Source organism: Melanotaenia boesemani, chromosome 4, assembly GCF_017639745.1.
Source record: "Melanotaenia boesemani isolate fMelBoe1 chromosome 4, fMelBoe1.pri, whole genome shotgun sequence".
NCBI lineage: Eukaryota > Metazoa > Chordata > Actinopteri > Atheriniformes > Melanotaeniidae > Melanotaenia > Melanotaenia boesemani.
The window spans coordinates 4105011-4130471 of NC_055685.1; the positions used below are offsets into that span (position 1 = coordinate 4105011).

General features: G+C 39.8%; 2 protein-coding genes across 2 annotated transcripts in view; both read left to right on the forward strand.

Annotated features, from left to right (window-relative positions):
- Positions 1-1724: 1724 nt before the first annotated feature.
- The window catches only part of LOC121638354 (heterogeneous nuclear ribonucleoprotein L-like), a 42156-nt gene continuing 18419 nt past the window's right edge, over positions 1725-25461 (forward strand). The window contains exons 1-3 of the mRNA XM_041983085.1: positions 1725-2038; positions 23472-23590; positions 25188-25425. Coding sequence (XP_041839019.1) covers positions 1850-2038; positions 23472-23590; positions 25188-25425 — 546 coding nt within the window. The 5' untranslated portion in view covers positions 1725-1849. The remainder of the gene's footprint in view (positions 2039-23471; positions 23591-25187; positions 25426-25461) is intronic.
- Positions 6654-8578, forward strand: LOC121638361. The gene is made up of 2 exons (XM_041983096.1): positions 6654-6821; positions 7003-8578. Exons 1-2 carry the CDS (start codon positions 6770-6772, stop codon positions 8352-8354), a joined length of 1404 nt encoding a protein of 467 aa, XP_041839030.1. The 5' UTR covers positions 6654-6769; the 3' UTR covers positions 8355-8578.

Here is a 25461-nt window from a genome sequence, read left to right on the forward strand (position 1 = left end):
CAGTGACTTGATCCAACGGATGTTGGACACCATCACCTGGAAGAATAAGAACCTTCACAGACACTTAGTCAGGTAAAAATAAATAAATAAATACATTTGTTTCTCATGGTGAGTGTGTCACTCTGTGTATGTGTTGTTGGTGTTATGGTCAGACTTCAGGACAATGTCGCCCCCTGGTGGTGTCTATCTGCTGCTGTCACCACTGTCTGTCAGTTCAGTCATTTTATTCATCGTCATCATCATCATCATCATCATCATAATCATTAGCTCGTAACCGAGGAGGTTATGTGTGTTTGTATTAATTTGTTTATTGTTTCTGTTTGTTTTCAGAGCCCCTTTTCATTTGGAAAATGTCTTAATTTTTTCAAAATAAAAATAAAACCAGTAAATAAAGGTTTTGTTTTCCAGTGGAGATGAACTATTAGACAGTCAAATGAGAGGGAATCAGTTGAAACGTTGGATTAGACATAACCCAGTAGGAGGTTTAATGTGTGACTTGAAAGGAGGAAAGAGGAGGAGGATGAGTCAGTGAAAACAAAGATTGTTTATAGACAGGATGCATCACTTTGTAAAGAAAAAACAGGTTAATGGCTGCAGCTTCAGTCGCAGCACGAGCTCAGACAGGCGAAGATTGTTTCTGTCGCACACAAACATTTATTTATCCTTTCTGCCATCTAAAGTCAATTAAGACAGAGAGTCTTTACATGACAGAGAAAGAAAAAAATACCTCTATTAAATCAAACCCAACGCAAACACGCAAACAAACACAGATAATAAAGAAATGGCTGATAACCTGCTGATCATTAAAACATCAGATTATACAGATATAAAGAACAAAATGGGACTAACTTCATTTCATTTTAGGACAATGTGCAGAACATTTAAAATGAAGATGACAGAAAGAAGTGATTTTAAAGGGATTTCACGTCTTCTGGTCAGGAAACAGATCTGTCCAACTTCCTGATACAGAGAACATTGATGGAAGTAAAGTTTACTCTTAATCCCACACAGAAAGCTACGTCTTGTTTAAAGTTGTTGTTGTTCAGACTCAAGGTGACGTTTTATGTGGGATATTTTAAACTTAATGGTATTGTGGTTTTCCGTAACGCTAGCTTAGATACAGCTGAGCTGCTGTGGCTGATGAGTCGTAGCCAAAAAAGCATATCACTGAAACCTGTGATACTTTGAATGCAGAAGCATCTCTTATTGAGAAAACCAATATGATTTATATCAGTGAGCTAAAACATAGAGACTCTTCTCTTTACATCAGAGAAAATAAAAAGTAGAGTATGTGGGTGGTGATATTTTCTGGGACATTATGAAAAGTTCCCTGATGCTGAAATTCAGTTTAAAGGGGGTATTGTTGCTGTGGTAACCTCACCTCCATGCAGAGGAAACAGCTGGACAAACTGTACTCAGTGACACCTTTCATTTAAGTTTTTTCTATTCTTCAGAGTTGATTTAAATTTCATTATACATACACACACACACATACACACACACACACACACACACACACACACACACACACATATATATATATATATATATAGATAGATATATATATATATGTCTGTGTGTCCGTGTGTGGTGTGTGTGTGTGTGAGAGAGAGAGAGAGAGAACGAGAGAGAAAGAGAGAGAGAGAGAGAGAGAGGGAGAGAGCGCGAGAGAGAAATGAAATGAAGGCTTAACCACCTGAGTGAGACCTCACTCTATTTTTTCTATCTTGGGAAGACAACAACCGAAGCCTGCAGTGGTAGAAGCGAGACAGAGAGAGTCCGGAGTTGCAGGTGTCATCGTCTCTTCTTCCTTGCAGTCGAAAATCTGTGATTTCACGTCTCAGCTGTGATGGAGGAGAAGGAAGGAGGAGGATTCCATCGAGCTGCCAAACGTCTCCGCACGGAGGAGGACACTGGCGTCAGAGAGCTGGAGGACGGAGAGGAGGAAGAGGAGGAGGAAGAGGAGGAGGATACCGCCAGTGAGGAGGCAGTGGGGAGCGGATGCATCGAGAGCAGAAGCCGGAGAAGCAGCGGGAAGGTGAGGAACGCCGCATAGCCTGTCAGTCCTGCTGTCTTTGGTTCCGATCCGGACTAAAGTGGCTTCACTCAGTCTGATTACATCACTGTAAATCCAGCACAAATAACCTTCATGCCTAAAAGCTTTCTCCTCTCCCATCATCTCCGATCATATTGCTTACACACCATCATTCCTGCAGGAGGGAGAGTGGTTAACTTCATCTTTAGGAGGATGAAGAATCCGGCTCTTTCTGCTCTGCAGAACAGACCCAAAACCTGAGACTGAGGTCTTAGTTTGACCACCACAGGGTTTGGATGTTAGTGAGAAGGCTGCAGTAGGACATCAGCATCTTGTTGTCCTCGCTCCTCTTCTTTTGCTTGTTCAGTAGCGTCACAAATCTACTAAAATCATGTAATACGTATCTGCTCCTTAACGGTGCTGCAGAGGTGTCGGGGATTTCTTGAAATTTATTTTTTCTGTGGCTTTTTCTGAACCCCAAATTGACCCCGAAGCCCAGTCCAGGCAGAACATGGCAGCTTGTTGTGTATGAGTCAGGCTTTATTTAAAGAAAAAGCAACTGGATTCGTTTTTGCATTTGAAGATGTTTCAGCTCTCAGCTTTAACTGAGTGATTTTTAAACTCTTAAAGGCAACCAAGTACCAAAAGACAAAAGGCTCTTCAACCTGGTTGCTGCATTGGCCTCCATTTGCAGTTAGAGCTGACATCAGGCATAGAAGCGGGGGTGGCTCCATGTGAGGCCATTTTTCTGATTTTCACTTTGCTGTTGTGGAAGTTGCACGCGGTGGAAGTTATCAGATGGGTTGTTCATACCAGTAAATCCTGTGCTCTGCAGTCTGAGAGATGAGTAACAGATACTGCAGAGATGTGGGGATCTGAAGTCAGAACAGAGACTCGAGGTGAAGTTTTATGTGGGGAAAGATTACTTCATCTTTTCATTTTGAATGATGATTTTGGATGCAGGACCGGCTGTACCTGAGAGGACATTGCTGTGCTCATGATGTCCGTTTCATGTCTGGCTTTGAGCCTGTGCTCCCGATATGGCTTCTTCGTGACAGGAAGTGCTGCCACACAGCAGGAAGTGGAGCCATCTGCCTGTCTCTCCAACTGGACCTGAAGCCTTCTCTTTACAGGAGTGATCTAAGTGTGTGTGAGAGTGTTAGTGACCTGGTTAGTTCAATGTCAATCCTGCTATTTGACCAACTGAGTTTTTGAAGATAAACCTCATCAGCACAGAAAGTTTTCAGAGATGTTTCCCAGTTTTTACCCCAGTTCAGCCAGTAGGGTTCAGTCTGTATGCAACCATTAGTCAGTCATGATTGCAGCAGCAGTGATTGGTCCAAACACCGACACAAACAACAAGCAAACTCCTCACAGAAAGGTGCTGAATCACTGAGATGCCTTTTATATCTTCAATTCTTGTAAGAAATCAGAAATCAGTCACACAGAAATGTATCTGCTGGTTCTGCAGAGGGAGGGGTGAAGTCTGCAGCTGCGGGGAGGAATATACTATACACACACATGGATGAGAGGAGTGTGAGAATGATGGGGAATAATCCAGAGTAGGAGTACAGAGTGATACACCTCCGAGCAAAACAGCGTGTCTACAGATAAAATGAAGGCTGAGAAAAACAGTGATGTGACACAGAAGAATTTTACCATCACAAAGACCTGAACAGAGTCAACCACCATTACTCCAAACTAGCATATGGTTCACTGAATTATTATTATGTTCTAGAAAATGTGAAACTAGTGATAGAGACTTTGGAAACAGAGTAAGAAATTCTCTCCTGAGACAATAACAGGGGTTTATTTCAATTTCAGCTGAGTCACCTTCTGCCAACATTAGACAAACAACAACAGTAGGAAAGTAACCCGGCAACCAGCCTCTTCCTTTCCACCGTCCAATCACCATCTTTTTATTTTTTCCTTTTACACGTCACTGATGACATTTCTGTCCTCATTCAGCTGGGAAATGACACCACGCAGCCGATGTCATGGACTGGAGTAGTCTTCATGGGAAATGTAGTGATTTCCTTCTTTTATTAGTGATGGAGGTCCAACTATCTTGGAACTTAAGAAAGAAGAAGAAGAACCAACTTTTCTCTTTGTCTAAACCCATGCAGATGGCAGAACATCGTGATTTTTGGACGGGAAACTGCTCCCAAAAGACAACGAGAAACTTTTAATTTATTATTATTGTTTTAATAAATGCGGTTTTAATTCATGCAAGACAGCAAAGGTAAGACATGTTTTCTGACTTTTACAAACGTGAAGCATAAGTCGGGTCTTCTTCTGTCTCTGGTTCGGTGAATCTTAGCGAGATGAAACTTCCAGCTGTGAATCTGTGAGATGTGAGCTTTCAGTAGAGGAGTCGTTTGTTCGTGTTCATGCCGTGGGGTGGACACGGGGAGACATAATTTGTGTTTACATATTTTTCAGACTTTGTGTACCTGGTCTTTAAATTGTTTGTTGTCTTAACTGTGTTTGTTGGTGATAGAAATGGTTTTACTGAGCTGGTAGCTGAGATTCTGGACTTTCTGTGGATACCACACATGTTTATAGTTACATCTACAGACCTGACGTTACACCTGGAACGAGATGTTAACCCCTTAACTCCTGGTAGCGGAGGCTGCAGGTGCAGAGGTGAAGCTAAACAGTCAAGCTAAGAATGAAAGTTTAGAGAATTTATATCCAGAAATGTGGATAATGAAGCCCTGAAGGTGCATGGATGGAAGTTATTGTGCATATTGTGAATATTTCTCTCTCCTCACCATCTAGAAGCTGTGAGATTCTCATCCTGCTTTCTGTCTGTTCACCTGATGCTGATATTCATCACATATTGTTCCTTCTGTGTTTAGAAGGAAGCAGCTTCACAGCTTTAAATTCATCCTGCTGACTTTTTACCTTTTAGTTAGTAAATCCTGAACATTTCATCCTTCTTTCTCATAAATATTTGATTTTATAAATATATATGAAGAAATATTTTAACTGTTGCTGTTTTAAGAGAAAATTGCTGCTAAACCTGTTTATGTGTTTAGTTCAGGGGTCTGCAGCCTTTCCAATCCAAAGAGACATTTTTCCCTCAGCCAGCTAAATAAAACTCCTTTAGAGATGCAAATGTTACCAGACTTTTTCAAAAAGGCAATTTAATATAGGCTATCCATAGGATATTTGTTATTTTTGAAGAATCACATTTTTATTTCCATTTTTAAGGTTTTAAAATAAAGAGGATAAACAGATTTTCTTCTAAGGGATGTAGATATTTGTGGAAAATTATGTAAAAGAAAAAAACGCCCCTGGTTTCCAGCCTGACATGACAAGAAAGATAGATTAAAAAAATATTTTAGCCACGTATTTAGAGGCATTGTGGAAGGTCCAGAGAGACACTTGTGGCTTCAGAGTCACAGGATGTCGTGTTTGTAAACCTAAATTTACTGCATTTTCTTTATTTAGCTGTAGGCCTTCTTTTAAAGGAAAGAGACATTTTGCACATAACAATGCGATTAAAAAATTTCAATCATTGCCCAGCACTAATACATAATAAATATATATATATATTTATTTATTTATATTTATATGTGTATGTGTATATTTATTAATATATATATATATATATATATATATATATTGAGTTTAGTGTGACATAGGAGCATTGTTACAGTTACAGCTGTAGAAGATTTAAGTGGCTTGGACGTGATTTTATGGGGCTTAAGTTGAATTCGTGGATGTGGAAGCTTCTGTGCTTCGATATTTGTCTGCTGGATAGTGTCTGAAAGGTCTCTAGAGGGTAGAGTTCTTTAGATGCTCTGAGACTTACAAGAAGTCTTAGGTTGTATTCACACCAGGACAGTCCAGAGGACTCGGTTCGATTGGATGAGAGATGCTGAGAAATGGTGCACCTGCTTTTGGTTTGGTTTGGCACTTTATTTAAGCGGACTAAACCAACGGAGACAACATGACAGGGTTCATGTTTTTGGGTGGCACCACTGTGTGAATGACTGCTCCAGACTAACTGGACTATATGTGGAAAGAGACGAGGGTTGAGGAACCCGCTGTGACACAGGTGCAACAAGCCTTTCAGAGGCACTGTACTTTTCCATTTAGTTTCACTTTAAAATTTATACTAAATTTATACTTATAAAGTCCCAAAGCGACTTCTATAGATGTAACGGTCCAGCCATGTGAGTTTGTGCAACTTGTTTGGTGTTGTGACATAATTTCCAAGATGGTGGTGAATTTAGAATAGGTTAAACATTACCATTGAATAAAACTTTACTTATTCAGCGCTGTTCGTTGAATCAGAAATGAGGAGGATGATGTTAAGGATCAAGTTAACAATTTATTAACAGATCAAAAGCAATTCAATTACAGAGTCCTTGGGTTCAGAGTACATAGCCAAACAGAACGTGGGTCAGGTCAAGAAGTCTGAACCCCCGTCCAGGTATTTTCTAAGGCTTCTATAGAATGTAGGTGGATGTTTGGGAAGGTCCTCCTTCTTATCACGCACATACATACGGCTGCAAGCAACTGAGAGTCAGGTGAGGCATCTTCTGTTTTGGAGGTCCAGCACATCTGTGAGTGTAGATGCTGTGTATACACTAATCCGATGAACGATTTGTGTATGGCGCCATCTTGAGGCGCCGCCATTACTGGAGTGTAGTTTGCAAAACAAACAAAACTGCAGCGTGAGACACCACGGCCAAAACACCGGTAACAACAGTCAGCGCAAACATGGCTATTTGGATCGATGATGTTAGACAATGGCCCCCAGTTACAGATGATGGTAAATTATCAGTGATATTAGTGATTGCTTATGGCAATAGCGTGAGAAATTTATGTTGGGCTAATGTCTAGCTATAACTGAACAGTAGGATAGCAAACGTTTGATTACATTCGATTAAAGTTTTTTTTTTCATTATTCTCTTACTCTACACATTCTCTCAGTCATTTATTGTTTTTTATAGGCATTCAAGAGTATTTCATTCATCATCTGGCATCGGATGATCAACAAAATGCCAACTACAGGTCGCTCATTGAGGGTCAAAATTACCTGAACTCCGGGTGGGTTGGCCAAATCCTGCACACTCTCCCCGATGATGAACACATCACTGTAAGAGCACCTGTCCGATTCTCACAGACTATTAACAGCCAACATAACGTCAAATTAACTCTGCAGAGACGAGATGGGAAAGTTGTAAATGTGGACTGTGATTGTATGGCTAACAGAGGGAAGTGTTGCAGTCACACAGCAGGTGTACTGTACAAGATGAAGTATGTTGTGACCCAAGGCCTCACAGGAGTATCCTGCTCTGACAAACTGTGTGCTTGGAACCAATCCACTTGGAAAAATGTACTACCAGACACAATTGAAAACATTAGAAGACCAGACCATGCTCACAGGGAAAGTATGAAGCTTACAACCAAGGCATTTGAGTCTGATGCAGATGTCATTCAACACTTCTCATCCCCGCAGTTGGCTGGCTTAGCCATGATACCTGGAACCATTTTGCATCATGTGCTAACAGCACAGCCTCAGAGAAAAGCAACTGATGAACTACCCAAAGAGCATGCACAATGTGCTGACCATAAATGTACACTCTGCAATATAGTGTTTGAAACATATGTTAAATGTAGGAAAGATGACAGAGAAAAAATTGAAAGAAAATCAAAGGGCCAAGATGGTCAATTTTGGCTAGACCAGAGAAAGATTAGGATAACCAGTAGTCAAGCATTCGGAGTGCCTAGAAAAATAAACCCAAGTAACTGGGTGGAAAGAAAACTGAATGCTGAGTTTGAGGGATGTGCAGCTACCAGGTATGGTCAATTATCTGAGCCTTTAGCTAGGAAATGGTTTGAAAAGACTACAGGACAAACAGTTGAGACCACAGGTCTAATTGTGCATGAGGAAGAAAACTGGCTTGGTGCTAGCCTTGATGGAATAATTGACACCAATACCATCCTTGAGATTAAGTGTCCAACAGCAAAGAAGCTTGAAGCACATGATGGCAGTTTGAGGAAAATGATAGAGTCTAACAAATATGATGTGAAGTATGTTAATGGAATGTACATCCTTAAAGAAACTGCATCAGGATTAGGCTACTATTATCAAGTCCAAGTGGCAATGTGTTGTGCAAAAAAAAATAATTGTAAGTTTCTGGTATGGACACCAAATGAACAAGTTATTGTAGATGTGCGTTACAACCAGCAGTGGACTGAAGAACACATCCGCCATCTAAAGAAGGTCTACTTTGAACATCTGCTACCAGCCATGGCAACCAGAATAGCACATGGAGTAATGACAGTGCGTGGACTCTAGTGAAGTAACACTCTGGACTTTAATGAAATTATAGTAATACAGGATAACTGGTTATTTTTCATCACATGCTGTTCACAGTTGAGCATTCACAATACATGGGATTAAACAAGACAATGTATTAAGTGGCTTGAATGGTGTTCATATATAAAGAAAATGAAATCATGTTGTACAATAATGTATCTCTTAAGTCTTATGTCCCCACTCATGTTCTGACATAAGATAGAGATGGTCTGATACCCGAGTTTCTAGTCCATGTGCTCTGCCATATCCCATGCATATACATCGTGTTCTTGGTCATCAATGTCCTCACCTTCATCCATTTCAAATGCTTCTCCTCCCTCAGTTTCCTCCCGGATTAACTGAGGTTGCAAGTTACAAAGTCCTGCACAAATAGCTACGATGTCATCAACATGTTGTATCCTACCAGGGATAACATTACTCAAAATTTTAAAAACCTTTAACCTCCGAATAGATCTCTCCACGTGAATTCTGACATTTGCTAAACGACGTGTTCGTGTAACTTCATGCTCAGGAAGTTCTTTAGGGCCACGTGTAAAGGCTGGCCTTGCTAAAGTCACTCCTGGAGGCAAAAAATCTGTGATGGTAAACCCACGGTCCCCTAAAACTTGATCACCAGGAAGCAGATTACCAATAAGACCACTGTTCTTTGTAATAAAAGTATCACGGCCCTCCCACCAAATAATTTAGAGACAAACATCACATAACCATTGGGAGCTATGCAATATAGGGCTTTGTATGTGTTATGAGATTTGTAGTTGCTATATGTTTGTGATCGCTTCATGTAGTTCTTTGGCCTCTGCACAAATATTTCAGTACAGTCTATGATGCATGTTGCTTTGGGATAATTTATACAAAAACTCTGAGGCCTTATTCTTTTCAGAGTATCTCTAGGCAACCAAGCAATTACATTTTCATTCATAAACCTTGCAAGTATTGATCTCCAGATTGCAAAGATCTCACAGGCTGTGCTCCTACTTATTCCAAACCTTTTTCCTAAGTCTGTGAACATCAAACTAAGACGAAGCCTCATTAAAACAAGTAACAATTGTTCATGCACTGCCAACTTGAAGGACTTAATCTGTGGCTGAAAAGCTGTGACGGCACACAAAAGCTGCCAAAAACTAGCAATACCTATGCCTGTGAAAAACCTGCAGTCTTTGTCATCCAGGTCATAAGCTGAGACTGATGGTGCAGGATCAGTTTGTGTTGCACTGTCTTTTGTAGATTTCTTTGAAGAGTAGTCGTGGTCTGTGTGGTCTGGCCACTGGACGCCAACGTCACACTTCTGTGGAGGCATATTCTCCTGATTATTGAGATCCACTTCTATATCTGCAGGTTCAGTAGCACAGCAGTTGACTGTGAGAGGCTGAAGGCATCTCCTTTTGGGTGGGGCACAGGCAGAGGATACAATCCCCTGTGTAAAGACAGAAAGAGAAAGAAATATGGGATTACATTTGCAAAAAAAACATTTCTTGAATAATAATAATAATAATAATAATAATAATAATAATAATAATAATAATAATAATAATAATAAGCTAATCCCAGGTTAAGGAGTTAAACTTACGTTATGTTCATATCCCATGTGCAATACTGGGTAGGGGTGCGCTTTGGTTGGTCTGCCATCAAGGAAGTGTATTCCACATACCTTAAACAGTAAATAACAAAACTTGTAGTACATAACATAACCAAACAATTAATCTACACTGTTGTCCATTATTAGGCTACATTACAACTTGCTAGTGTTTTATTTCACCTCGATATTGCTTTATAACACCAAATGAAAGAGATAACGTTACCACTATGGCTGGACAGCTAGCAAGCTACAGGGTTTCTGCAGGGTTCAACAAGTTAAATTTAAGACTTTTTAAGACTTTTTAAGACCCCGCGGAAACCCTGAAGCTAATTTACCTGGCTAGCTAACGTTAGATGGGCACATTGACAAAACGTTAGGCAATTATGAGATTCAATATTGTTAACCATCACTCACCCTACTGTTATCGTTTGGAACAAAGTCCTTTCTGTTGATGTTTTTCACCCACGTTTGGCGAACTTCTCGATCCTCTGAGCGCCCAGGAAATCGGTGCAGACTGTAAGGCAACAGGCAGGGACACTCTTGGTGTTGCAAAGGCTTGTGTATTTCGCATTCTTTTTTCTTCCAAATCTGGATTTTAACACCACTGTTGGTGCAGTTGATTACAGAACATGTATTCCCACTCGACATCGTGAAAAAAGTAGAAAGTATAATGTAAAAGGGCTAATTCCGCGGACAAGACACACACGAACTGATGAAAATATGCGCAACACTCCAGTTATGGCGGCTGGGTTTCTTCCGGCTACTTCCGGCCAGTTTCCTCGGATTACTGTATAGAAGGAAGTAGAGCAGGAAATACAAAACTATGGACACAAACAAACTGCCAGACCAACCCGTACTTATCTGTCACCCATACACGTTTTTTTTTCCAAAGCTAAGCATCTTTGCCATGCATGTCACATCCTGTGTTTACCCCACTTCTACTGAGAATCTGCTGTCCTATGCATTTCATGTCATCAATGAGCACATTTTATTAAAAGATTATATTATAAAATTAGATGAACACAAAATAACTCTTCAGTGGTGTGCTTGGATAACAGCTGTGGTAGGGCTGGGCAATATATCGAGATTTTCAAATATATCGAGACTTTATCAGACACAATATAGAAAAAGGGAATATCGTTTATTTCGAGATAGCTTGTTTTGAGTTAAAAGCATCTTTTCTTTTGCATTTTGCACAGCTGTATTTTTCTTGTCATTGAAAAGTATTTTTAATTTATTTTGTTTTAGAAGCATTTAATTTAATATAAAGGTACTTTAATTTCAGTCAGCTGTTTTAATGCACATTTAATGCTGCTGATCCTTAATAAAAGTGTATTTAGCACTGAAGGCTGTAAATTAGAGCTGTCTCTTTGGTTACTTGACAAATATATATATGTATATATATATATATATATATATATATATATATGCTATATATATAGTCTAATTTACCTCCTTCATGCATTTTGAGTTCTTTTATTTAATATTTCTAAATTAAATGCATGATTAAAGAAATATTAACACATTAAATTATGTTCAACTAATTAAATTAAGTATATATTATATTAGTTAATATATTATACATTAGAATTACAACGCCACCTCGGCTTTACCTGATACTTTCTTTTCTTATTTTTAAGAAAAAAAATCTCATCACTGAAGAGGGTTTGTGTTGGAGTTCCAGGTTATGTTTGTGCTGATCAGGTTGCACACTGGCCTCTAAAATGTGACAAATTCTGCAGAGTCAATGCAAACCACTACAATCTGTGAGAAATGTGATCCTCTTCTCTGCTTCACTGAAGAAGGGAAACGTTTCAAACTTTTCCATTTGGTCTGGGCTACACTGCAAAAAATGTTTCACAAATTCAAAACCTTATGATGGAGGTTATTTTCCCTTGTTCAGTCCTACACAAGTTAAACTAAAAAGATGTTTGGCAATTAGCATTTGCAGTCAAAAGTTATTGGAGAAATGTGATCAATGTGATCTATGTTGCCAGTTTTATATTTTACATTTAATTTTTCTCCACTAAAAAGTGGGTCTGGGTTCTTACGGGTTAAAAGTGGACCAAACAGCACCAGCGTACACATCAGCCTTCCGCTACGTTTGTATACGTACTTGCTGCAAACGACAGAGTCACGGTGAGGCAAAAACGCTCAGTACTGGAGGTCACCACTAGTGTTCAAGTCAATATTACAACTCGTGCACGCCACACGTTACCTCGGGTCAACACAAGCGGCCTACATGCCAAGTAAACGAAAAGAAGGAAGAAGAAAAAAATGGGCTAAACAGACTAGTTATTACCATTCATTTATTACTCAGCGTTGTAGTTGGGGTGGAGAGGTCATAGAGGGACAGAGACTGAGTGAAAGTTTGTGTTACATGTGAGAAGAAAAACTAGCTTAGTTATCGTAAAGGAAAGTCAACTAACACATTATTTTTTTTACTGTTTCCATGTAAACAAATTATTTTGTGCATGTTTGAAAAAACAGTTTTCTCTTCTGTTGCTTCAATATGTGTTAATTCTGAGGAAATCTCAGGCTGTTATTATTGAAACAGTGACATTGGGTTAACAAGGAAGAAGAAACTACAGTCAGTCTGGAGAACAGATTATTTCCTGTCAACAGTATATAATCTTGCAGTAATCTGCAGCTACTGGTTTTTTTTTTTTTTTTTTTTTTTTCTTTTTACAGTTTTTTGCAATTGCTAAAACACTAAACCCTGTTGTCTGGACCAAATCCTATGTATATATATGTATGTATATATATACATATATATATATATATATATATATATATATATATATATATATATATATATATATATATATATATACTGTATACAGTGTGCGTGTGTGTATATATGTATACCATCTAAGGAATTTCTATAAATTTTCATTTGATGTTCTTTTACAGAGTATTTACTTTTAGTCTATGTTACTACAACCTCGATATGTGCAGGTTTTTGTTTTGCTCTTGACATCAGCCATTTAGTCTACAGTGAACATTAAACATTTATTTCTACAGCTTCATGTTCTGAGCATTGTGTTTTCTGTTATTCTGTGTAGTGACAGTCGTGTTTTTAATCGGGGCACAATTTGACAACATAGTTCGGTTGTGGACACAGATTGAACTGTTTTGAGGTGAAAGTTTGGTTTTGCAAGAAGAGTCTGAGGTTTTGTGTGTGGAGAAAAGGAGAGAAGCTTTCAAGAAATGTGTCTGAACACTCGAGAAAAACTGAAAATCTAATCAGCCAATGACACGGCAGCAACTTAACACATTTTGTCATTCAGACTACTTCATGAAGTTCAGACTGAGCATCAAAATGAGGAAGAAAGTAGATTTATGGTTGTTGGTCTGAGTATTTCAGAAAATATTCTACTGGGATTTTCACACACAAGCATCTCTATGGTTTACAGAGAATGATCTGAAGAAGAGAAATTATCCAGTTGTTGATGATAGACAGACAACAGGAAGTCCAATCAGCACTGGTTCCAACCAAGGTCTGCAAAACATCATCTCTGAACACACAACACGTCCAGCCTTGTAGCAGATGGGCTACAGCAGCAGAAGACACACCAGGTGCCTCCTGTCAGCTAAGAACAAGAAACTGAGGCTACAATTCACACAGACTCACCAACACAATAGAAGATGGAGAAACGTTGCTGGTCTGATGAGTCTCCATTTCAGCTCCACATTCAGATGCTAGGCTCAGAATCTGCTGGAAACATCATGAAAACATGGATCCATCCTGCCTTGGATCAACACTTTAGGCTGCTGATGGTGTGATGGTGGAGGGATATTTTCTTGTCCCACTTTGAGTCCCTTAGTACCAACATGGCCTGGTTTAACCAGCACAGCCTACCTGAGTATTGTTGCTGACCATGTCCATCCCTTTATGACCACAGTGGAGCATCTTCTGATGCTACTTCCAGCAGCATAATGCATTATGGGAGTGGATTTGTCTACAGTCAATCAGGGTATTCAACTACTTAAACTTAAACTCAAACCACAAATGTACCATCCAGCTGATCAGGTACCTGTGTCTCTATTCAGTGCTTCACCCACTTTTTCCATTCACCAGATAATCCATCTATTCAATACCTCCATCCATCCTATTCATCCATATAATCATTTGCATTCACAAAGTAAATATCCTCCTTAAATCCTTCAGTGTACCATCTGTCCATCCAACTGTAACATCATCCAACATCTATGTAACTCTACGTATTCAGTTTTTTTGTTTTTATTGAAAATACCCTCCATTCATCCAACAAGAGATGTGGAGACTTTATCTTACACTGGTTCAACACAAGAGCTAGTTAACTGAACTTTACTTTTTCTTTGGAGTCTTTTAGCTGCTGAACAAAAAACTGTTAAACAACTGTTCTTCCAGAAATCCAAAAATTAACAATAGTAGGTTGAAATTTTTTGTGAGTGGCAAACTGTTATGCTAACGTTGTGTTGATATCTTTTTATGGTGTAGTGAGACACAGTTAAGCAGCCAGCAATGAAAGAAACACACCAACTTTAAAGGTCTGGACTGTCTTAGGATTTCATGAACTTACAGGAAATTTAAAATAACACAAGATGCACCTGCTGGGTTAAAATCAAAAACTTCAGTAATGAAATGAATGAATGAGGAGTCTAATTAGCCGCTTTCAGCCAGAGCTACATCCTGAATTACACTTCAGCGACATCTACAAGGAACGCAGTCAACTGTGTACCTGTACAGTCATAAACAGCACAGTTTACATTTTACTGACTTCAGTTTGTCACATTATGGTTCTTTTGAATTAAACGAAATACTTAATCAAAAACTAAATTAAGCTGTAGGAATGGAGGCAGTGTCGTTTAAATGAGGCAAACAGGGAGACTGCAACTAACTCAGTAGAGTCAGAAAAAATTCCACTCAGATTAATAACCCACTGCTGCAATAGTCCAAAATTATGCATGTATTATATGGCAGGCATAGAATGTATGAGTCACTTAATAAATATACTTGTGTTATTTATAAAGCAGGGGTGCACTTCTAATTAGGAGCCTGCAAAATACACAGTAAACTTAATAAATTAATCCTAAAGTAACTTTAAAAGTTTCCTTTTATTTGAACTAAAACAATAAAAAATCCAAGTTAGCTAACCAGCATTTATCTGAGGCTAGATCTCTAGACGTAATCTAAAACAATGGGCAAATAGACAAAAAAGTCATCCAGATCAGTATCTGCAGCAGTTTTACTGTAAAGTGAGAAAATAAAATCCTAATAAGATAAAAAAGATACTTTGGATTTAAATATGATACTAAACACTAGATAACGCACAGTGCATGATGCTCATGATGGGAGCGGCGGCTCGCCTTCAAAGTATAAGTAATGCAAGTGATGAAATAGACACCCAAACATTCACACACAGAGAGCTTGGATAAGTATGACCACTGCGTGTAGAGGACCAAGGCTCTGAGTGATGGAGTTGATAAATCATGCATCTTCCTGTCCTGTTAGTCTAAAACATTTGCAAGATCAGCAGCTGATCTTGCAAATGTTTAGTATGAAGCATTAGGCAGGTTGAAGAGAGGTTGAAGAAGATGACGTTAACAGGAGGCATGGACGGGAGAGGAGGAGAGAATGAGCTGAGGCCACTCAGGGCTGTAATGATTCAGATGGTTGACAGGAAGGGTGCTGTATGTCACTAAACAGCCAGCCTCAGCCTCGCTCACCCACAAACTAAATAAAGACACACACATTCACCAAAAAAGGCTCGGTTTCCATGGTGACAGGGCAGTGCAACCCTGCAGAAGGAGGTGCAGAGGAGGAGAAAGTTCCAAGTTCTCAATCCAAGTGCTGTCACAGACTCGGAGGTAACCATGGTAACTAGATGCCCTCACTCTCGCCAAGACTTACTGAACTTCACAAGTACGCTGTGACACCTTTTCTCCTCATCAGCACAGTCTGTGTTTCAACCACCTGTCTGCCACTTGTTGTTGCTATGGTGATGGAGGCCCACGTGAGTGTGGGCCTGTAATTACACACCAGGGTCTCTGACATCAGCTGTTGTTTTTTATGGCTGATTGTTGATGTCTGCACAGGCAGGATGTGATAAATAAATAAATAGATAATGAAATTAAAATACTTTATTCATCTCCGGAGGGAAATTCTAACGTTAAAAAAATTATTAGTAAAAGATTCTTCTTTTAGGCTGCTGTTTTGTAGGGTGATGGCCGAATGATCGACTGCATCTTCTCGTCTTTTATTGGAGCCTCTGGCTGAACTGTGTTGTACAGAGGATGTGAAGACTCGCCCATTATGTTCAGCAGCTTGTGCAGCAGTCTTCTCTGGACAATCAGATCCAGGAGAAAAAAGGAAAACATATCCAATCCAATCCACTTTATTTATAAAGCACATTTTAAAAACAAAGACAAGTCTCCAAAGTGCTGCACTTCAACAATAATCAACAACATTCAACAATATTGATTTAAAATAAATAGATAAAGTATAAATATAAAATAAAAAGATAAAATAAGTCAAATAAAAAGATTTAAAAACTTATAAACCAGTAAAAACAGTTAAAAAAATAAAATAAATAAATAAAGTGAAAAAATAAAAATAAATAAGAAGACACAGAGGACCACACAACCCGCGCGGTGTTAAAAGCCAGAGAATAAAAGTGGGTCTCCAGAAAAAAATTAAAGTAGTGTCATATGCAAATAGAATCTGTTCACACAATTTGGAAACATAGAAAATGAAAGGTTTTGGGCCGAGTATTAACCCCTGAGGTACACCACAGATTATATTTTTTATTCTGATTTCATATCATTAATCACAAACATTTTGTTTCCTGTATTCCCAATAACTTTCTATCCACTGAAGTGCCACCCCGCTGAGACATATTTGCTAAGTTTCTTTTAAAAAGTATTTTATGATCTAAAGTGCCAAATGCTTTTTTAAAAATCCACAAAGATGCTAACGGAATAAATTTTTTTATTGACTGTATTGAGTATTTCTTCTGTTAAATCCGTGACAACCATTGATGTTGAGTGATTGGTTCTAAAACCAGACTGCCAGTTGCTTAATATTTAATATTTATCAATGAATTCATCCAGTCTTGTAGAAAATAACCGCGCTAATATTTTAGAAAATCATGAGAGCAAGGATGGTGGTCTGTAGTTTTCTGTGATAAATGACAGATTGCAAATATATGTTAAAGGCTCGATAATCGATTAAGTTCCATTCTTTCTCAGTTTCATATCCAGATCTTCGCATTCACCCGTTTACAGTTTTATCTTTTCCTCTTTTAGAAAAAACTGTCAACGTTTTCCGTTGTTGTGTTTGAACCTTCATTCTCCTCTTTTTCTTTACTAATGTCTTCTGCAAGCCTGGGCCCTCTATTTACAGAGAAATTATTTAACTTATTTACTATTTTATTTAAGTCTTGAATTTCTAAGTATTTTTTTTCCAGAGAATTCTTCTACTATTGAATTATTGACAGGTTTCCATTCATAACTACTTTTTCATTAAACTGGGATTCATAATTTATCCTTTATTTCATCATTTAGGTTTGTGTAAAAACTCATTGTTGGTAAGAGCTTCTCTCCTGTATCTCCTCTAGTTTAAAACCATTTCTGTTTCCCAGGTCTGCTTCCACCATACATCCTGACCCTTTTTTCTTTTTTTACTTCTCTAGTTCTTTGAGATCTCTTAAAGTCCTAGCTTGAGAGCCTTTTTGCTCTCTGATCAACACATTTTTATTTCTGGTCCAAGTTAAATATGAATTTATGTCTACGCTGGTTCCTCTTAGTATTCCTCTGTTTTCTGTTGATAAATCTTGGGATCATTTCTGGTTTCAACTTCTCTGCTTGTCTTGGTGAAGTATGACAGCTGGATTTAAACTCTTTTTAAATCTTTATGTTCTGTCTGTGTAAAAAAAAAAAAAACCCTTGTTGTTGCTCTTATCTCTAAAGCTCTTCCTGTGGAGCATCTTCTGTTGTGTCCTGACTTGATGTAGCTTTAGCATAAGATCTAGCTAGAGTTGGATCAAGCGTAAGATATAGCTTTGCATCTTGGATTCTTCATATTTTTATTCTTATTATTCTTCTAGCATTTGGCATCCTGCTTCTTTAGCTGCTGTTGCCTAGCAGGAGACGCCGCTGCTGCTGCTCCTGCTAAGTTCCCTTGGGTCACTGCTGCTGAGGTCCAGTGGAGCAACTAGTGTGGCTGGGGTTGTAGCCCTGCCCGGTAGCTACCGGAGGAACCTGGGCCTGGTGGTGTAGCCTGGGCCATGGTGGCTGACGGCATAGCTTGGGCCTGTTTAGCTGTGCTGCAGAACCAGCTGAGTCCCCAAGAAAGAACCACATCTGCAGCATTTCTGCAGATGTAAAGAAAAATAAAATAAAGTAAAATAATGGGCTCTTTGGACCCTTCGCTGTCCTGGATGGCCTGTACCCAGCGGGGTTGGTGGCTGCCAATCTTGGCCCGCCAGGTCCTTTTCGCTGAGACTGCAGGGGGCTCTGGCTGGGGCCTTCCTCTGGGTGGATCAGGGGTAGTCTTCATGGGCTGGCTGGGGTTCGTGCTCCGGGATAGCTGCCGATCGCCCGGGTCTCTGGGCCGCCCTAGTCTGCCTCTAGCCTCCATGGAGGCGTGGTCACATTTGCACGATCACTCCTCATTCCTGATACTCAGCATGCTGACAGTCACTGAGCTAACCAGTGGATTTATACACTAAGAGATACTCAGGTTTAGATTTTTTGTGTGTGTGATTTTGTGATTTTGGTACTTTGGTTGTTGTGATGTTTTTTATTATATTTTATTATTTTTGGTTATTGTCTTAAAAACTCCTGATGATTGTCAGCTTAGCTTTCCTGTTAAAGCTGTCAGAAATTCTCTGTTGTGTTTCTGTACAGGTGTAGCAGCTGGTTATCTGGTGTTAGTCTGGATTGCTTCTATCTGTTGTGTCTTTGTCTCTTCTTTCTTTTTTCTACTCTCCTTCTTACTTTTCTTCAATATTCTCCTTTTTTTTTCTTTCCCCTCTGGTCAGGTCCAGCAAGATTACATAAACTGCATAATTTAAATGTGTGTGTATATATATATATATATATATATATATGTGTGTGTGTATATATATATATATATATATATACACACACATATATATATATATATATATATCTATATATATATATATATATATATAAAAAAACACACCACAGCAGCCACACCATCCTTCTGCTGCTATGATAATTGACAGGACAACTACTATCAAACTGTTTGTAGTTGTGCAAAATTACAAGTAATAATGAAAAAGTGACTCTGTTTCATGAGTTGTGCCAAGCTATTAATAAGCTGGTTGATAACAAAGCGTGCGGTTCAGATCACTAAAGATCTTCACAGCTGTGAAGACATTTCCTCTTCACCATATATGACATCACCTAATAGTTTGCTAACCACTATTTTAGTTTGTGTGTTACCAGCCTCCCTCATAGTCATTCTGGAGCTGAAAGTGACCGTATTTGAAAAAGATGCTAAAATTGGAGGAGCTATTCTAACCTACTAGAGAAAAATACACATCTTTCATGTGTGATACACTACCATTCAAAAGTCTGGGGTCACTTCCCTATTGAATCTCATGGCAAAGTGACCCCAAACTTTTGAACGGTAGTGTATGTATAATTAATTATTTGAAAAAAAGCTACCAGCTTGCTAGTCAGAGGAAATAAGCCTACCTGCTGACATCATTTTGACGCGTGGGAAGACTTTAACTTCACAGATAAAAAGAGAAGTTAAAGTTTTTGATTTAAGCCAAAGCCCTCGCAGCCTTCAGTGTTGATGCACTGAAGGCTGCGTCTTCATCGTCTTCATGTCTGATGCATGACGACTATGACCAACTTTCACATTAGGTGTGAAGTTCTTGCCTAACAATAAATTAAGCAATGATGAATTAGTTAGTGAATGAATGAGCAATAAATGAATGAACTCTTTCAGCCCTGTTCCTGTTTCTAGGCCTCTGCTCAATAATTGCATCCTCATAATTAGGCAAGTGTATCTCTGCAACCACAAGCTCTGTTCATAGTAAAGAGAAATTTGTTAAGATGTATAAATATCAGAACAGTGTTTCTCAGGTTTACAGCATTCAGGGTGCAAGACGATTATCTATATTACAGCAAGAATCTGGCAAAGAACAGAAACTAAGAAGTATAGACACTGTGAGGGAACTAACGACCAGACGAGGAGCAGGTGGTGTAATCAGCTAACAGAAAACAGGTGTAGCAAACAGGAAAGGGATAACCTACCAAAATACAACAGGAACCAGAAGAACAACCTATGACAGAAATCTAACACGACACAGGCAGCCTACCCATTACAACTCTGATGAAGTGAAGCAGAATAAAATTAGAAGTGTTAGTTCAGACAGACCCAGATAGCAGACTTGTTTGGGCCGAGTTTGGGCTACTTTTGGCACTTGTGGCTCAGTTACGGCACTGGCAAGTGTTGTGTGGGCCAGGAGTGGACCAGGTGTCAGTTCCCAGCCTAGCCTGGATTATGGCAAGCCCACTGTGGTCCAGATGTCAGTTGTTGGACTGGACGTGGATTACAGCAAGTATTTTGTGAGACAGAAGTGGTCCTAATATGAGAAGTCTTCCTTATGGCTACGTCCTTGTGGTTCACGTGTGGTGGTCATGTGACTGAGTTTGGCAGCTGCAGCTATATTTAATCAACGCAGTAAGTCAAGACCAAATTTGAGACAAACAGGTTTTGCTTTGTGGCTCAGAGACCTCAGGTTTTACAGGGTTATGGAGCTATATTAGTGTCAACCAAATTCTGCTTCCTCCTCTCAAATGTGACCTTTGTATCCTTTGCAGTACATTTAAAGTCCATGCAGCCAACATATGTTCAGCTATCACACTGACCCGTTAAACATGCTGTTATAGCTGAATATGTCTCACAAGAGTCCACTAAAGCATAAACTTTTTTAAAAAAGGTTGTTGTCAAAGTTCATTTATTAGATCTGCATGTTAACGTGCCAACAACAAATAAATTATACCAAAATTCTTTGAGTGTATGTCAAATTAAATTATTAAATGAAGGTAGTATGCCTGAAGCTGATGGACAGGTGCTGTGAGGGTATAAAAATGTGATCAGAGGTCATCTCCATGTTGGCTGGCGGGCAGCTTGCAGCCACTTACATAAAAAAAGAGCTGGTTTCCTGCAGATGCTGATGAAAAGCGGCAGAGCTTGCAGTGATGCAGAAAGAAGGTCAGGCCGCAAAAACTGTAACGCCCGCTAAACCTCTTCCTGACAAAGACGCAATCATCTTGTTGTTGGCTGTGAAATTTTGAAGATTTTCCGACCTCGGTGAGAGATTCTCAGCTCTCTGCTGCAGCACACCTTTAGCCCTGTTTGCAGCCACCAAGAAGACTTTTCTTCTTCAGAAAATCCTGTAAGTCTGGGTCTCTCAGACTTTTCCTTTTTACAGAACCCAAACGTTACACGAGCCACACATTTAAAACAGCAATAAAGAAATTATGTGGTCATTTTTAAGCGTTAGTACCGCAGCATTTAACTCGAGGTGGAGCTACTTTTAACTGTCAGATGGTTTAATCTGCTGCTTTCATCACAGCAGTCACACTATGAAGATTCATGTTTTCAGCTATTGTAATAGATTTGTGACGGCTGACACAGTTGCATCACACTGTGGCATCAACAGGTGATGCCACAGTGTGTATCTGGTACTTGTGAAAGTTCCATATTGATGAAATGATCTGAGCGCGTAGCTCTGGTGTGTTATTGCTTCTTTGTCATAAATCTGACATACCTGGTGTGATGTGTTAACGTGTTTGCTGTGTATGTGGACCAGCAGCTGCATACTGACGACGTGGAAATTATGGTTTACACATAAGGCGGAGATCTGTCTCTGTCTTAGTCCTCCTTTCATCATCATGCCATTTACATCAAAGGTGTGTGAGTGTGAGTTTGTGGTCCTCTCTTTCTATCTTTATGGGGTCTGAGCAGCGTGGGTCAGATGTGTGTACTCAGCTCTCAACATCCCCATTGTGAAATGAGTATATCTCTGCAACCACAAGGTCTGAATAATTTTGGAGTCATAGTGAAGGGAGATTTTTTAAAGTGTGTAAATATCAGTTTTTTTGTGTTACTGGTGAAGAATAAAGGTAGATGGGAGATATGAAAAAGTTTCATACTTGCCTAAAATATACAAACATGTCAGAATAAACATGAATATCTCTGAGCCGTGATGGTAGGAACATGCCTCTACTAACATCCAGCAAGTCCCAACCCGTCCCTGTTATTTCCACTGGAGCAGCAGGTGAAGTGACAGGAAGATAGACAGGTGGAGAGACAGGTGACGAGGCAGGTAGAGAGACAGGTGGAAAGGCAGAGTCACAGCAAGTATTCGTTAATATTCAGAGATGTTACTTGGTCTACAGGATTAATTACAGTTGAATTATTTCCCTGACAGATCCCAGAAAGAAAAAAATAAAAATTTAAAAATGACCCAAAATTTTTAACATGTTTTCAAATTAAAATAGGAATAATTATCTCCCCCTAAAGTACTAAATAGTATAGAAAATAAACTAATGAATGATAATTATGTAAAAATTCTTGTTATTATTATTATATAATTAGATAAATATTTTTTTAATGGTCATATTTCCCTTCAAGGTTTCAATAAGCTGATGACTTTAAGAGGATTTTTTTCCCTGAACATTTTGGACTATAAAATTCTGCTAGTTTAGATTTGCTTTCTGCTCAACAAGATATTGGAAATAAACATTTATCATCAGTTAAAAAACATACTAGTCTTCCAGCGGCCAAATATAAACTAAAGAGAAGAAGTGAAAATTGTCTGCAGTGTCAAAAGGTTAGCGATGTGTCACTGGTGTCCGGCTTCATGAGCCCAGCAGCCAGTCACCTGGTTGCTTTCTCTCTGAGTCCAGTTTTGTCAGGTTTGCTCCTGAAGACCCGGAAATTCAGCCACACGTAGGACAAATGGATTTGAAAAGAATAAGGTTTATTGAGGACCAGGGGATGGAGGGAGTGAAACCAGTTCTGGTTAGCTGGCGGAGTCAGGCAATCCCAGGTCTGTGAGAGAGAATTCCTGAAATGAACTTCAGACAGGAAGTTTAGTCCACAAATCCAAAAGACGTAGTCAGGGCAGGCAACGTTCATTCACAGTGAGGCTCAGTGCAGTACTTATCCAGAGGGACAGGCTATTCCGTGGTCATGCGGGCAAGGGTCAATCCAGGCAGGCACTTGAAGGGATCCGGCAGGGGTCAGGCAAAAGAATATCCACGGACGTGACAGGGTCGATGACAAGGAAGTCTGGAACTAGAAATAACTGGATATCACAAGGTAAGTACTGGTGACCATCTGGCAGGGAAGCAGGGAGTGAAGAGAGTTTAAGTAGGGGAGGGAGCAGGTGAGGGAAATGACAATCAGGACAGGTGTAGGAGATCATCCTGATTGCAGCTCTGCAGAGCAGCTCTGCAACATGACAAGTTTGTTCTCCCTTCAGGACGGTGTGGAGGACAGCCACCGCATCCCCCCGTCTCCGGTGGTCCACGTCCGAGGACTATGTGATGCCGTGGTGGAGGCCGACCTGGTGGAGGCGCTGGACAAATTTGGAAACATCTGGTAAAAATGAACTTTTTAAAACTGTAATCTGACAGTAGTTTTACCAGCACACACAGTCCTTTACCGTCACATGATTTAAAAGTGATGACGAAGATGAAACAAGAGCCCAGGCTGAGCTGGGTGGTTGATGTTCAGGTAGGTGCTGGATTCAGTCATTCACTGTATTGTTCTGAATGTTAGATTTACCTCATTCTGTGCTTCTGATGAGTTCCTGCTGATACAATAATCTGACACGTTTTTACCACAATGAGCAGCTTCCTGTGTCTAATCTAGTCTTGCTACATGCTGTCACAACTTCCTCTGGTCCCTTTTTTTCTGTCTTTGTGACCAATCAGAAGTCACACACATGACACATGATGCTTTTTTTTGTGTGTGTGTGTGTGCAAGTATATGAAGAAGTGGACCCTGCTGGCTGTTGGCATGGAGAAGCTGACCTCCGGTTTTTAGAAAGACTCAAAGGGAGCGTGTGAAGGGAGAGGAGGCAGAAATGGAGGGTGTGTCAGACGTACGCTGACAGTGAATGAGGGTTATGCAAACACTGCCCTCATTGTTTTGTTTTTTTTTTCTTTTAAAGACAGGTGGTTCCTGCACGCTTTGTGATCAAATCAGAGATGTCCTCATATGATCTAACATATCAGATTTTACAAACACAATTAATATACTTTTTGCTACCAATAATGAATAAATGTAGAATGTAGCACACCACATCTTTAATATCAGTTAAATGATAGGCAGTTTGATAAAAACACCTGAAAATAATTTATTCTTATCTCTTAAGACTCCAGCATTTTCCTTTTCTTCTTTTCTTTTTACTTTCTGCCACTATGATTGTTGCTGAACCTTGTTCAGGAAGGGTGTCGTGGATCGCTCTTAAATCTTTTACAAACCGATGCTTCCTTCTCCCATATGCTTTTCCAGTATTGCTCCGTCTCCAGCCTTGGTGGGTCGGCTTGTGTGGTATAAAGCTGGATTTATACTCGTGCTGCGTCTGCGTATGGTAAGGCCGGCGAAGCTGACGCACTCGAACGTATTGTTACAGCGTTGTGTTGCAGTTTCTCTTCTGTGGTAACCACACAAATTTGGCAAGAAGCTCCAGAAATCCGGAAACACGTAATCACAAAGCGACCAATCACAAGGAAGTACTTCCACGTAAAAGGTGTGTATTAAGCCTCCGCGGACCTACGTGGAACTTATGGCGGTGATGCCGTAACCGACCTTAGGCAGACACCACACAAGTATAAATCCAGCTTTAAACTGACACTTGGGCGCACACTCTAGCTGCTTCACTGGAGAACATTTATTCCTGGCTTCTATTTTGCTTGTGTATTTTCTTAGTCAGGTGGGCCATGCTTGGAGTCTTTCTAGAGCCCCAGGTATGTGCATCTAACTGCATATATATATATATATATATATATATATATATATATATATATATATCACTTTGCCATGGGATTCAATAGGGAAGTGACCCCAAACTTTTGAACGGTAGTGTATATATGTGTGTGTGTGTGTGTGTGTGTGTGTGTGTGTGTGTGTGACTGACATCAGACCTGAGTGCGGCGTCCTGTCACATCCACTCTGTCTGCTCTGTTGGCAGCTATGTGATGATGATGCCGTTTAAGCGCCAGGCTCTGGTTGAGTTCGACAGCGTGGAGAGCGCCGAGCGCTGCGTGACGCGTGGAGCCCGTGAGCCCGTCTACATCGCCGATCAGCAGGCATTCTTCAACTTCTCCACCAGCCAGAGAATCACCAGGCCGACCAACGCAGATGACCCCAGCAGCAAGAACAAGGTCCTGCTGCTGTCCATCCAGAACCCGCTGTACCCCATCACCACCGTGAGTCCAGCTCGCTCAGCTTCGGACTTCTTCCTC

Bases quoted from the DNA above. Each gene is read 5' to 3' on its own strand.
- LOC121638361 (XM_041983096.1), top strand. From the start codon at position 6,770: ATGGCTATTTGGATCGATGATGTTAGACAATGGCCCCCAGTTACAGAT. The intron at 6,822-7,002 runs GTAAATTATCAG...TGTTTTTTATAG, and splicing joins GCCCCCAGTTACAGATGATG to GCATTCAAGAGTATTTCATT.